The 15,285-nt window shown below is 42.3% G+C and overlaps 1 protein-coding gene and 1 non-coding gene across 4 annotated transcripts in view; both read right to left on the bottom strand.

Annotated features, from left to right (window-relative positions):
- GCNT2 (glucosaminyl (N-acetyl) transferase 2 (I blood group)) overlaps positions 1 to 14,800 on the bottom strand; it is an 83,093-nt gene extending 68,293 nt beyond the window's left edge. The window contains exons 1-2 of one of the 3 annotated variants that reach the window (XM_025444682.3): positions 13,243 to 14,220; positions 9,572 to 10,630 (exon numbers count right to left, since the gene is read on the bottom strand). In XM_025444682.3, the coding sequence (XP_025300467.1) occupies positions 10,587 to 10,630; positions 13,243 to 14,167 (969 nt within the window). In that variant the 5' untranslated portion in view covers positions 14,168 to 14,220 and the 3' untranslated portion in view covers positions 9,572 to 10,586. Of the gene's footprint in view, positions 1 to 9,571; positions 10,631 to 13,242 lie in introns of those variants that run through there. The other 2 variants (XM_025444658.3, XM_025444674.3) reach the window with 2 other exon arrangements.
- TRNAK-CUU (transfer RNA lysine (anticodon CUU)) lies at positions 403 to 474 on the bottom strand. The gene has a single exon. It is a non-coding gene; the product is annotated as a tRNA-Lys (tRNA).
- Positions 14,801 to 15,285: the final 485 nt, after the last annotated feature.

The raw sequence follows: 15,285 nt of genomic DNA, 5'->3' as shown, positions 1-15,285 counted from the left end.
GACTTTTGCTAAGTTTCTTTTCTTTTCTTTTTTTTTCAAGCTTTCCTTTTTCCGGGAGACTAGGTCTGAGGCCATCCACATGACTGTTTTATTTGACTGGGGTTTGATACACTATTGCGAGAATTCCATCACAGCATAACCCTGCTCCCAAACTTGAAAAACAGTGTTGAATAGCTCCCATTCAGTCCTTTTATTTATTTAAAAACTTTTGTTGTTGTTGGAGCACCTGAGTGGCTCAGCTGATTGGGTGTCTGACTCTTGATCTCAGCTCAGGGCTTGATCCTGGGGTTGTGAGTTCAGGCCCCATGATGGGCTCCACACTGGGCATGGAGCCTGCTTAAAAAATAATAATAGTAATTTAAAAATAAATAAATAAAGATTTTTATTTTTAAGTGATCTCTACACCCAACATGGGGCTCGAACTCACACCCTGAGATCAAGAGTCACATGCTCTACCAACTGAGCCAGCCAGGCACCCCTCCATTTGGTCCTTTCAGATCCCTCCCTCTGTTCTCCATCCTGCAGGAGGGCTGATTTATGGGGAGCTTATTAAGCAGCTCTGGCTCTGGTTGGGTTTGCCAATGAGGGCACAAGAGAGACCTCAAGGTGTTTGCTCCCCAGCTCCTCTCTTGCCAGTCACAGCAGGATAGCTGCTTCCTTAGACCGAAGCTCTCCTCAAAGGGGCCCAGTTCACAGCACTTTTTCCAACCACTCCTTCTTCCAGGCCTAGAAATGATAATAGTCCCATTATCACTGGCTCTGGGTATTACCATGCACTTTATGGTTTCCCTCCACTCTGCCCTCCTTGTCAAAAACAGTCCCTTCAGTAACATTGCATGCCTGCAAGGCCTCATTTCTCTGGTATCTTTGCCCAAAAGGCATACCTTGACTCTAATCATGAGGAAACATCAAAATTGCAGTCTTCAAAATGATAAGATCTGGGGGGACAGAAATTTTCTGAGAAGTTGTTCCAAATTAAAGGGGATTAAAGAAGTATGACAGCTAAGTGCAGCTTGAGATCGTTAATCAGATCCTAGTTTAGGAAGGATGTTCTCAGTACCACCAGTAAGACTGGAATAGGGTCTGTGGTTTGAAGAATCATGACGTTCCACTGGATGGTTGTGCTACAGTCATGTAAGAGATGACTGCGCTTAGGAAACACTGCTTGAAATAGTAAGGAATAATTGGCAAATGGTGTAGGAAAAATAAATAAAAGAGAGAGGGAATAAAATAAGGCCAACATGGTAAGATGTTATGGGTTGGAGGATGTGGGAATGAAGGGTACCAGAGAGCTCTAAATTATTCTTGTAAGTATAATAATTTTGGGGGATCCCTGGGTGGCTCAGCGGCTCAGCGCCTGCCTTCAGCCCAGGGCGCAATCCTGGAGTCCTAAGATCGAGTCCCATGTCGGGCTCCCGGCATGGAGCCTGCTTCTCCCTCCTCCTGTGTCTCTGCCTGTCTCTCTCTTTATGTCTATCATAAATAAATAAATCTTAAAAAAGTAATAATAATAATAATAATTTTGAAATGAGTTTAAAAGAAAAGGTTAAAAACTCATTAAGATCTTTAAACATTTTCTAAATAATCAGTCATGTTTTCTTTTTTTTAAAAAAATGTTAATTCCAGTATAGTTCACATGCAATGTTGTATTAGTTTCGGGTGTACAATACAGCAACTCCATGGTTCCATATGTTATTCAGTGTTCATCATGACAAACGTACTCTTAATCCCCATCACGTATTTCACCCGTCAGCCCACTCAGCTTCCATCTGGTGACCATCAGTTTGCTCTCTATAATTAAGGGTCTGGTTTTTTGGTTTGTCTCTTTTTTCAAACTCATGTTTCCATTAAATGCACAGCTTCAGCTGTGGGAATTTCTGCAGGGCAGCCTAGTGGATTAAACTGATCATGAAGTAGGGGGTCAAACAAACCTAGGTGAGGTCATTTTACCTTCTCAAGTATCAGATTCTGCACCTGCAAATTGGAGGTAATAATATCTACCTCTCTTAGAATATTCCTTTAAAAAAATTGATTGATTGATTTGAGAGAAAGAGAGCATGAGCAGGGGAAGGGACAGAGAGAGAGAAGCCCAAGTAGGCTCCCTGCTGAGCACCAAGCCTGACTCAGGACTTGATCCCAGGATCCTGAGATCATGACCAGAGCCAAAACCAAGAGTCAGCCACTAAACTGACTGAGCCACCCAGGCACCCCTCCCTCATAGGACTTCTGTGAGGCTTAAATGACTCAATCCATGAAGCATCAGTCTTAAATCTTCTGCTTTCTCCTCGAGAAAGCATTTGTTCTATAGAATTTCTTCTTTGAGAAAAACGTACATTATTGACATCAACAGAACTGCCAGCATTGGGGCCATCTAGAAAGTGGAGATATCCCCATTTTATAGAATTAACATTGGACAACGATGCTACTTAAAGATCCATGCTTCGTTATTGGATTCAGCTTTTCCCTACATTTTATGACCAAATGGAAAGCTTGCTTCTCTGAGATTCTGAAATCTAGGGTCTAACGTGGGATGGCATAGTAAGGGAATACTTTTGCACAGTTTTTACCCTGTGACATATACTGAAAACAATCATGTGTCTGGCACTTGTAAAAAATATGGTCCAAAAAAAAAATATATATATATGTATACAAAGCTCTCTCAGCCAGAAGTGTCTGGCCAAGGGACACCAACTGTCTGAGGCCTTGCGTGCCATGCGTGCTGCCGGGATCAATATGCAGCTGATCGGCAACTACTGCCAGCACATCAGCACACAGACAGCTGGGAAGTTCAGCAATGAGCACGAAGCCTAACAAGGGAAGAGGCTGTTGTTACAGGAGACGGTTTGGGAAGAAGCTGAAAGCACTCCACACATTCTGGGAAAAGACTGAGCTGCTTAGTGGGGCCTGGGTGGCTCAGTCATTAAGCATCTGCCTTTGGCTCAGGTCATGATGCTGGAGTTCTGGGTTCAAGCCCTGTGTTGGGGTCCCTGCTCAGCAGAGGGTCTGCTACTCTGTCTGCCCCTCACCCTGCTTGTGTTCTGTCTCTCTTGCTTTTCTCTGTTTCTCAAATAAATAGATAAAATCTTTAAAAAAGGAAAAAAAAAAGATAGAGCTGTTTCCAGCTGTACTATGCATTCAGCTGTGCTGGGTGAACCTATGACCTTCAGAACAAGGCAAGGTCTCTACTCTCAGGACCCACATTTTGCCAATAGTGACCTATCATTGTAAGTAATTTCCTTCCCAATCCTGCCTTGTCCGTGATTTCATTTCCACTCCTACCTAATCTTCCCTTTTATGGCTTCAGACCAGGAAACAAGGAGAGCCATAAACCCCAACCCTCGCCTCGCCTTTGCCTGATTCATGACACTGCAGACACTGGAGTTTCACACACCAGGAAGGAGCCCCAAGAAGTCGCAAAAGCAGCTAAAAACAGCTGCACAGGTTCAGCATTTGCCTGGAAAATTCTACCAGGGTGACTTTACCTTCCATAAAAACTGTTATGATCTTTCATTGAGGCTTGAAGGAGGTTAGTCAGGATTGCACAGATTATAGGAATTTGAAGCTTGCTTCTTTCCTAATAAGGAGAAAACTGTAGAGATGCATTTAGGAATCCTCTGAAGTAAAAACAACTGGTTGTGAAACCCTGTCCAGTGCAGCCCTGAATTTGCCAAGCTCAGTAACATAGAATTAGCATTTGGAGCAGCAAACTGAGGTGGATTTAAACCACCCATCTTCCTCAGTGTCCAGGTGTCGGAATGCAGCTAGCACAGAGCAATGAGCACCCTCAAAATGGAGACCACAGCCATGGGGAGGGACCCTTGAGAAATGGAAGGAACAAAAAATAAAAGCTGCAGAAACGTCAACTAGGACTTCAGCACAAACCCTTCCTTATAAAGATTGGGGAGGAGAAGGATGCAGGCTAAAATAGTAAAATAGCCCATAGGGTTTCCTTAGAAAAGAAGGATTGGTGCCATTTGCTTCTTAAAAAAAAAAAAAAAAAAAAAAAAAGGAGGAACCACAGTCTGCATAAATCCAGAGAAAAAGTAACTGCATATTATGAGCTCCCTTATTAATTTTTAAAAGATCTTCTTTAAGGCTTATTTATTTAAGCAATCTCTACACCCCATGTGGGGCTTCAACTCAAGACCTGGAGATCAAGAGTCGTGTGTTCCACCTACTGAGTCAGTCAGGCACCCTGCTTTATTTATTTATTTTTAAAATAAGTCTTAGCCATTGCTTAATCAGGAGATTCAGGAGGCAGAGACTTGAACATTTGGGGCCACAAGGTATGTTCTTAATCTGTGTTGCACAATTTCATCTCTTAACCCACTCCATCTTCAAAACAAATTTAATCATCTTGACTCTCGTACTTACAAGCTGGGTGTCTTCGGGCAAGTACCCCCAAATTTTCCATTCCTCCATTTTCTCATCTATAAGATTGGATTGCAAGTACCGAAATTCAAGGAAATAATGACCAAAAGGCAGTTCATCCTCTCAGAAGAAGATATACCAAAGGCCAACAAGTACATGAGAAGACATTTGACGCTGTTGTTCATTGGAGATATGCAAATCTAAATCACAGATGTGATTTTACAGCCACTAGAATGGTGTAAATAAAAAGACAAGCAGTAACAAGTGTTGGTGAGCATGTGGAGCACTTGGAACCCTAAGGACTACTGTTGGGAACGTAAAATGGTGCACCTGCTTTGGAAACCAGCTGGGCAGGTCCTCAAAATGTTAAACATGGAGTTGCCACATGGACCAGCAATTTCACTCTTGGGATCTACCCAGGAAGAAAGAAAGAAAACATATGTCTGTACAAAGACTTTCTCAGGCATGTTCTCAGTAGCACTATTGGTAATGGCCCAAACATGGAGACAACCCAAATGGGTACCAATGGACGAATAAACAAAATGTGGTACGTCCACATGATGGAATAGTAGGTCACCCATATAATGAAGTAAGTACTGATTCGTGCTACGACATGAATAAACCTCAAGAATATCACACAAAGCAGAAAGAGCCAGATATGAAAAAAATACATATAATTTGATTTATATATAGTCCAGAAAAGGCCTATCCATAACAGACAGGAGAGTAGGGTTTGGGTGTGGAAATAGAAAGTAGCTATAAAAGACATGAGGTTCCTTTTGGAGGTGATACAAATATTCTAAATTAGATGAGGATCATGGTTGCACGATTCTGTAAATACAGTAAAAATTGTTTGATTGTTCACTCAAAATGGGTGAATTTATTATTCTACGATATGTGAACTAGACTCCTGAATCACATACCTCACTTTTGTGGTATGTAAATTATACCTCAAGGAAGCTGTTAATCTGAGGGTGGGGGAGGTAATTTATCCAGTGCCTGATACTGCAAGGGCTCAGACCTTCTGGAAAGGCTTTACAGCACAGAAACCTGAGGCTGAGAAAGCAGCTGGTAATCCTGTCAGCCTATTGTATGCTGTCAGTGACTTGGACAATAGGAAACTTCCGGATTTGCTTGAAAGCACTACCCTATTTATTTTATACAAACAACATAAGGTGAATCGAATTCAACCTGACACCAAGCTCTGCGCGGGTTGAGGCTTGCAGAAACGTAAAGCTCTCATGACCCTCTAGGACTGCATTCCATCAGGCCCTGTAGATGCTAAAAGACAAAAACCTAATGAGAAGATAAGGGCCATCCATCAGGTAAAAACCGAGTAGCCAGGGTACAGAAGACACAGGCCCTCTCTGCCTGGGGCTGTGGATTGTCAAAAGTTTCACCGACAGTACCAGTCAGCTGGGCCCCGGAAGATAATCAGGATTTCTCCAAAGAAGGGCCCAGAGGGGAAACTGGCGTAAAGGCCAAGAAATCTGTTTGGCGCCTAGCAATAACGATTAAAAAGAGTTCAAATGGTAGTCAATTAAACCTCTTTGCCTGTATTTTCTGGATTTTATTTATTCATCTGTTTGTTTGTAGGCAAAATATTATCTCTGCACCTTCAAAACCAGGCGTTCCTGGGTTCTTGGGGTCACACATGGCTTTAGAACAGTAACACTAAAACCTCAAAAATCAGTGTCCAAGGAGTTAGTCTGTTCCCTTGGACACAGAGTTCCTACAATAGACCAGAGCCTTCCAAAAGGCCTACAAGGAGATATTTCATCTTCAACATAAGGTGAAGAATCAGTCTCAGAGAAATTAGGCACCTTGCCCGAAGTTACAGAGTGTAGGTGGCAGAGCCAAGGCTGTCTGCTTTTAAATCCCACCAGCAAATGGAAGCCACCCTCTGAGTCCACAGAGTAAACAGATCTTTAGAGCATTTCTTCAACCCACTTCACAGACCACTTAACGTTTAAAATGCGTTCTAGTTGACCACTGACTCTAGTTGAGTTAGGCCTAACCCTTACTTTTCTTTCTCTTCAGTCTACTTTTATCTTCCTCAGTATAAAAGTAAGATGGGTTACCACAGGAAGAAATGTTATCTCTGAATATTAAATATTAATAATATTTTCATTAACTTAATTGAATCTAAATATTAATATATTAATTTAATTAATCTAGGATCATGTCTCCGGCTATTCCTCAGAAATCCCAGAAGACGCTCCAATTAACAAAGTGAAGTTGTTCATATACATCATCATTATGATGTAAACCATTTTTGATAGTAATATATGTGGCTATGTAAAATGCATATAAATCAACTAATCAACTAAATGCGTATAAATCAACTAAACTTAGGGCAATTTCTGATTTGTGGAAATTAACATTTTGGGTTTTTTTTTTAAGATTTTATTTATTTGAGAGAGAGTGAGCAGATGCTTAACCAACTGAGCCACCCAGTTGGCTCAGAAATTATCATCTTTTTGAAAACTCAGAAAGTACCCAAGAAATTATCATCTTTTTAAAAACACAAAAAATTGTCATTATCTCCAGTGGTTCTTGATTCTCAGTCATCATAAGCAGATAAGCCTGTTATTCTATAACTTAAACCATAGAAGACACTGAACTTCTAGGTGCCCTCAGTCCTATCAAGGTGTCATTGTCAAGATGACAAAGGTCATCCTCTTGAGAGGAAAGAACCAGGAAATAGTCTAACTTAGTAGGAAGGATAAAGAGGAAAGTTAAGGATAGAGTATGAGCCACAGAATGCTCAAAGAGCAAATCCTATGACCAGGGAAGGAGGGCAGACACAAGTATAGCACAGATAAGATCATTCAAAGGTTACAAACCACTTCCCCCTGCCTTGCTCCCATTTCATCTAGAGGAATAAAACTAATACCACTATTTCCTTGATAATCTATCTACATAAATGTGAAATGTGTCCTGCCGTTTATCACCTTTTCAAGGGACTGTATTTCCTTGAAAAGAACTCACGGGGGCCCCACTCACTGATTTCCTTTTCTGTAAGTTGACAAAATTGGTATTTTCTAGCAGACATAAAAAAGATATTGTTCAAGCTAATAGTTAAGACTTAACTCCCCGCCCCCCCGCAAGTCTACCCATATGCCCGGTGAATCTGGGAAGCTCTGTGAACGTAATGTGTTTGAGCAATATAAATTCCCTCTGGCAGCCAAATCACCAGGGCCACAAGCACAAGATCCCAGGACCACTGTGATTCAGATCTGCTCTCCCCTGACTCTTGAGAGAAGCAAGAGCTGGGCACCTCAGCCCTGCATTTCTACAAAGATGGAAACTAAAGAGATTAGCCAATCTCCACTAAGGGTAGAGTCAATCTAGTGTGGCCTCTACAGGAGGCCCTCTATCAAGGGCACAGGGGTATGACACACAAACCATGGGGCTGGTCTGTAGGCTGGCTCCAGGAGGAAAAGAAATAAGAAGCAGGGAGTCTGCCTTCCAGGTCCACTATCTTGAACATTCTTCCTTTTTCTGTTTCTTCCCCTCAGGCACCTTGGCATGCCTTTCTCCTCCCATCTCCAACAAAACTTATAGTCAGGTTCTGTTTTTTCACTCATTCAGATTTTAATATGAATTTTGAGTAAACTCCCATGGAATCATATTCCAAGTACTCCTTAGTAGCAAGTGAGGCAGTCATCATCGATCAGTTTTTAAATCTTGAAATCCAAGGAACCCTCGCCGAATGTCACAGCTACTGGAAGTCCTTAACCCAGGTAGAACCACGCAAGCCAGAAGAGCTCAAGAGGAGAAACTTAGAAGGAAAGTGGGAGGCCAAGAACTTGCACCTCGACCTACAAATGAATCTTTTCTCCAACTGGACACCATGCCCAGCTGAGTCAGAAGATTAAGGGGCTGCATTTTGTGGCAGATAGATTAAGGAAAAGAAGTGGGGGAGAACAGAACTTGGAGAAAAATAGGGGAAAGACGAGGCAGAAGGAGGAAGCAAGGAGGGCAGGAAGGCCTAAGTTCATAGCAGCTGGTGAAGTTTATTGGGCAACCTCTTAATTTTTTTTTTTTTTTTAATTTATGATAGTCACAGAGAGAAAGAGAGAGAGGCAGAGACACAGGCAGAGGGAGAAGCAGGCTCCATGCACCGGGAGCCCGACGTGGGATTCGATCCCGGGTCTCCAGGATCGCGCCCTGGGCCAAAGGCAGGCCCCAAACCGCTGCGCCACCCAGGGATCCCGGCAACCTCTTAATTTGTTTTAATTTTTATTTATTGGGAGAAGGGCAATCTCTTAAGACCATAGCTGAGGGAGTCCGGGTGGCTCAGTTGGTTAAGCGTCTGCCTTCGGCTCAAGTCAGGATCCCAGGGTCCTGGGATAGAGGCCCATGTTGGGTTCCTTGCTCAGTGGGGAGTTTACTTTTTCCTCCCCTTCTATCCCCCACTTCCCCTCCTGCCTGTGCACACACTCTCTCAAATAAATAAATAAAATCTAAAAAAAAAAAAAAAGACCATAGGTGAACTCCTTTTCTATCACCCTTCTGTCCTCATGGACACCCTCGCCTGTGTAGGCTATGCGCAAATCCTTACCTTCTGAGGCTTCCAGAGGACCTGCTAACTTCTTAGGGAACTGATGATGTACAGGGGGCCATGTTTTGTTTTGTGCTTTAAGCCACAGCTGCCCAGAACTACCCGAGGCCTAAACAAGTGGCAGCCAGGCACACGGTAGGCAGCAGCACCCTGTGAGGTGACGTGAATACTCGCCATGTAGTTCCTACATGACCCAAGGAAAGCAAGACCCTCCAGGCATATCTGAAGAGGACACAGTGAGAAACTGCCATCAACGGAACAGTCCAGAATCTGGCAGCCAAGTGGGAAGGTGCCAAGAGTACAAGCCATGGGACCATGGGCATCACAAATGAGTGGAAGCTCTGAAGCAGGGGTAAGGATTTCAGACAAGGAAAAGGAAGCAGGCAAAGCTCAAGAAGCAGAGGTGGAGACGCTGAGAGACAAGCATGGTTGACTTCTTGATGCTGCTGGGAGGGCACCACGGTTGTCTGACCATTTTACCTGGAAAGAGGAGGACCCCCGGTTCACGTACACCCGGTACAGGAGCCACCAGCCACAGGTACAAATAAATGATAATTGGGGTATACTGGGTTAAGTACAATATTTATTTAAATCAATTTCCCCATGTGTGTTTGTTTGTTTGTTTGTGTAGACTTTATTTATTTATTTATTTATTTATTTATTCATGAAAGACGCAGAAAGGCAGAGACACAGGCAGAGGGAGAAGCAGGGTCCCTGTGGGGCTCGATCCCAGGATCCCGGGATCACAATCTGAGCGGAAGGCAGATGCTCAACCACCCAGGTTGAGCCACCCAGGTGCCGTGTTTGTTTCTTTTAATGTGGCTACTAGAAAATCTAAAATCACATACATGGCTCACATTATATTTCTATTGGATGGTGCTGTTCTAGCTCCCTGAGGCCATTTTGGTTGTGAGATATTTTTTGTCCTGGCCTATTACTTCTTTGAGAATCCTAACAAGCCCCCGATCACTGCGATGAACTAGAACAATCTTAAAATGTCCCAAACAACCAACCAGCCAATTCATACATCAACAAGAAGCCCCTTCCAAACAAAATCCGATTTCCACAGAACAGGAGTAATAGTTAAACAAGACAGCCACTTCGGTTTCAGTTCCCTTCCCTCTTCATGAGCAAGCCCTATACTCAGGCTCACCCAGGTCCTGCATGTGCCAGCTGCACCAGTGAGAGGGCACTGGCTTCCAGAAAAAAATCCTTCATACATATAAAACAGAAACTACTTCAAGGGCTCAGTCTTCTAAGTTTTTGAAAAGCACGGAGCAGTACATGGACTTTCTATAGCTTCACTGCTAACCAGAAGTGTAAGAATCCATTTCCAGTAGATAAACCAGGGTGAGAAAACAGGCTTTTATCTTTAGGTTTCTGTTCAACGAACTGATTAGAATCATCCTTTAGAATCTAACTCTCAGAGTGGAAGAGACTCACAGGCCATCTTGTCTAACGCTTGATAAATGAGCTGCCTTTGCAGCATTTCCCCTCTGTTTCTCCATATCACTTGGGCTTGTTCACCACTGAGGAAGCTACTCATTCCAATCCCAGATTGACAGGTTTTTAAATCTCCCAACACTGACCCTAGATTCTTCTTCCAAATGAACAAATCTTTTAGTTATATGAAGACAACGATCCTTCTTCAAATCTGTTTCAGATTGAATAAACTTTTTGTCTTGGTTCTTTCTAGAAAAAAAAAAAAAAGAGGGGGTACTGGCCTCTTATCCTTCTTGGGTACCATCTTTGGAACTGCTTTGTCAACATCTCTCCTTAAAATATGGTGCTCATACCTGAACAGTCTACATCATGCTTGATCCTCACAACACTTAAGACAGAAGTGGGGTTTTTCCTCCCTTATTCTGGACACTATAATTCTGTTGAAACAACTATATGCTTGTGACTCCTCCACCTCACTTTCTTGAGTCCTGATATCTTTTATCACTGCAACATTACCCCTTCCATTTTTTGGAAAACCACAGATTTAAAAAGCATTCTATGAGATAACACCTCACACTTGTTAGAGTGACTATTATTAAAAAGACAAGAAATATCAAGTCTTGGAGGATGTGGAAAAAAGAGACCCCTCTTGTACTGTTGGTGGGAATGTAAATTGGTGCAGCCACTCTGGAAAACAATTTGGAGGTTCCTCAAAAAATTAAAAATAGAACTACCCTATGATCCTATTGCTGGGTATTTATTTGGAAAAAAAATACTAGGTAAAAAAGATATGGCACCCATGCTCATTGCATTATTTATGATAGCCAAGATGTGGAAATAACCTAAGTGTCAATAAGTGGATGAATAAATAAAGGAGATATGAAATCTCTCTCTCTCTCTCTCATCTATCTATATAATGGAATGTTACTGAACCATAAAAAAGAATGAAATCTTGCTATTTTTAAAAAATTTGTCTCATGTCAATTGAATTCTTAGACCAGTCAGAAGAACTTTGAAGAAGAGGGGTACATTTTTCCTCTCTGACAGTATATTTGAAAATTGCTAAAAAAGCAATTCTTAAAAGTTCTCATCACACATACCAAAAATTCTTGTCACAAGAAAAATAAAATTGCAATTATATGTGGTGATGGGTGTTAACCAGATTTCTAGTGGTGATCATTCTGCAATATCTACAAAGAGCAGTACACCTGGAACTAATATAATGTAATATGTCAGTTATATCTCACTTAAAAAATAAATCTTTAAAATAAATAAGTAAAGAGGCTGTTTTCAAGTGTTTGAAAAAAAAAGGGTCCTAAGTCTATAAAGGTTTGTAAACAACAGTTAAGACAAGTGTCTGCAATGATTCACAGCCCTGGCTGTCCCGGAGAATTACCTGGAGACAGAACAAACACCTAAGGTGAGGTCTACCCTAGAAGTCAGGCCCTATAGGAAGTGGGGCCTGGCCTTATGTATTTTTAAAAGCTCTGAGTGAATATAGAATGCATCCAGGGTTGAGCCACTAATCTCAAGAAACCATGAATCTGGTCCTCATATTGATTCAAGTTACTTCTCCCTTGAACTATGAATCCGAATTTTTATTTTGAATTGAACTAGTAGGACTGAATCAGTTCACTATAAACAACTAAAGGTCATTCAAATCGGTTAGAACTTGGACCAAAGGAAAGGTGCAGTTAATTTAGTAACAACTGAGATCTAATGGAAATAAAAAGAACATCAGGCTTAGGAGACCTGGTTTATATCATTTGCATGATCATTCACTAGCTGGGTAGCTTTTGAGCATATCACGCAATCACACTGCAGTTTCTCTGTCTATACAATGAAGGCACTGGTCTAGAAATCTTTAAGGTGGAGATCCCTGGGTGGCTCAGTGGTTTAGCACCTGCCTTCGGCCCAGGATGTGATCCTGGAGACCCGGGATCGAGTCCCACATCAGGCTCCATGCAGGAAGCCTGCTTCTCCCTCTGCCTGTGTCTCTGCCTCTCTCTCTCTCTCTCTCTCTCTCTGTATTTCATGAATAAATAAGTAAAATCTTAAAAAAAAAAATCTTTAAGGCCTTCTAAATTTCTGATTCAATTCCAGGAAAGAAATTGCAAAGAAGTTTTAAAGTCATACCCTGCTCCCAGTTTGAAAGCCTGTGAATTTAGCTATTGGAACTTCAACAGGAGCGAAAGTATTATTAAAACGTTCACATTATATCATTCAAATTTACTGTATAATATTTATCTCTGATTGTAAATGATATCACACTTAGGGGAGAATTGGGTTTAGTCTTTCATATGCACAGCAGGCTTTCCCTCAATCCTTTGCCCTGTCCAAGGCTGCAGCACACATCTGACATGGGTCTGTGGATCCAGAAAGGCAGCTTGGCATATGAGCAAAATCCAGTAAGACAGCTGAGCTCCACCTCTGCCCTGCTAATCCCTATGCCTTAGTTTCCTCATCTGTAAAATGGAGATGAATTATATCATCAGTGATATCTGTGAGAACTGCTATAAAGATTTTTTTTAAGATTTTATTTATTTCATTCATGAGAGACACAGAGAGAGGCAGAGACACAGGAAGAGGGAGAAGCAGGCTCCCTTCAGGGACCCCAATGCAGAACTTGATCCCAGGACCCCAGGATCATGTTACAGTTGCCTGTAACACCCAGTGAAGGCAGATGCTCAACCACTGAGCCTCTCAGGTGTCCCTATAAAGATTTTTTTTAATTAACATTTGAAAATATAAAGATCTTTGAAATAACCTTTTGGTTTTTTACTATTTTTTCAAAAGCAGCTCATTCAGTATTGACTGTGCAATGTTCACTCAGAAGAACAAAAGTTAAGAGACTCACATACCTGGGATCCTATTGAGCGTCACCCAGAAGTGTTCATCAGGACTGTAAGTGTCTTTGGACCAGGAGAGCAAGTCAAGTGCATGCTGGTCTTGGAGGACAAAGTTGGCGAATTCCCTGGTGAGGGCCACATAGGCAGTGCCGAAGTAGATGGTCATGTTGTGAGGAGGTGGGGTCTTTAATTGTGTTGTTTTAAGCATGTAGGAATTCTTTTTGCTTAAGAGCTCCCGGTGGACGTACTTGGTCCGTCCGATGGCATGAGCGGGGGGCAGCACCCCGGGGGTGATGTTTTTCCCTTTAAATCCTTTCAGATACCGAACGATCTCCTTGTTGGTCTTCAGGGGGAAATCTTGGCCACACGTGTTGATGGCGTACTTCCAGGGCACCTCAGATGCCCCAAGGTCTTTAAGGCAGTTCAGGTCCGCCTGGAGCCTGGAAATCCCACCATAGACCACGGGCTCCATCTTCGAAGCAAGAAAAGCATTTGGGAAGCAGCTGAGCAATTGCTTCACTGCATTTTTAAATGTGTCTGTTGCCTTTTCATCCACATGCACACAGTAGACATTTTGGGGCATGTAAATCGCCCTGAAGAGTCTCTCAAAAGTGTCAAAGTCTTTGTGGATGGTCACTGTGTAAGCCAGAGGGAACCCTGCCTCCTCTTCTGATAGTGTTTGTGTTATATAGTGACTTTGAGCCATGTACTCGTAACAGGTAGAGTCACTGAGAGTAGTTTTCAGTGCGTTCCCCGTTGGGTAAAAAACCCTCCCCTTAAAAATCTGTTGACAGACTTCTGTTAACACTGAAGCATTGGACAGAGATGCCCTCAGAAAATGCTTCTCCTCCCATAACTTGTGATTGTAAACAAATACAAAAACCAGGGCAGTGATAAGAGACACAGTGAAAAGGTAATGCTTCCAAGAGACCATCATTCAAGACCAGAAAGCGAGGAAAATGTCTCCTGAGATCCGATCAGAGTGTAGATATATTCAACTTACATGTTCTCCAGAATCCATAGATCATCCTCTTGGTTGACGTGATTCTGAGCAGCTATTCCCCGTGCCCTTCCAGGTAACCGTTTGGACCTTTTTCCTGTCTTGCCTTCTCATTCGCCACTATGTTTCATTTCCACCTTTCTTTGACACATTTCTGAAGTAGCTCCTTTGGATTTGCTTTGCTCCGGCTCCCGTTCACCATGCAACCTGTTACCACACGAAAACAAGCCGTCTCGGGGAGGTTCTGATTCTGAGGTGTCCACCTCTCGCTGCTGGAAAGTCACCGAAGAGTGAGGTCACCATTCTGCAAGTCAGCGCCCCTTAGACTTTCTCTCCTAGCCTTTTCTCCCAGCCAGAGGTTGCGACTGTGTCAGTTCCCCAACTTCCTGTTAATCATTGCGTTCAACTGACTGGCTTTGTTTGCTTAAACAGCACTGCCAAGTTAAAAGCTTCAGTTCTAAGCATGTGAACACCGCCTGGAGAGACATTCTGTCAATAAATATTTAGTGCTTAAAAATTAATCGCTTAACCTGTCTTTTTCCACACACACACACTCCGACCTCCCTATATCGACTGGGTATGCTATAAAGCAAGACGTATGATTGGCTGTTGAGCCAAATTCTTTCCAGGGCTTAATTGTCTCTGCTGCTAGTAAGGTCCTTAGAAAGGCACATTTGCAAAATTACCTCACCACCTAACTTATTACACAAAGTGACTGGGGTGCTTGATGAATTAAGGTTAATTAAAAAAAAAATATATATATATATATATCCCCCCAAAAACACCCCACCTCAAACATCTGTCCCTACCCCAAAATTATATAAAGGCTAAAATTGCAGTTTGTGAAATGCCAAGTTGATCTCACCCGAGCCCAAGTTGTGGGTATGTAGAAAGCTAAGAGAGAGACAGTGTCTCACTCTGGGAAGTTCCAGAACTCACAGAGAGAGGTTTTTATGAATTTACAAACCCCCTCAAAGGGTTTTTCCCTATGCAAAAAATGAAAATAATTTTACCACCTCCCTAGGTTAGTCATGAGAATAAAGTGAAGTAACATG

Source organism: Canis lupus, chromosome 35, assembly GCF_003254725.2.
Source record: "Canis lupus dingo isolate Sandy chromosome 35, ASM325472v2, whole genome shotgun sequence".
NCBI classification, from domain to species: domain Eukaryota; kingdom Metazoa; phylum Chordata; class Mammalia; order Carnivora; family Canidae; genus Canis; species Canis lupus.
This window is presented reverse-complemented; position numbering and strand designations above follow the sequence as displayed.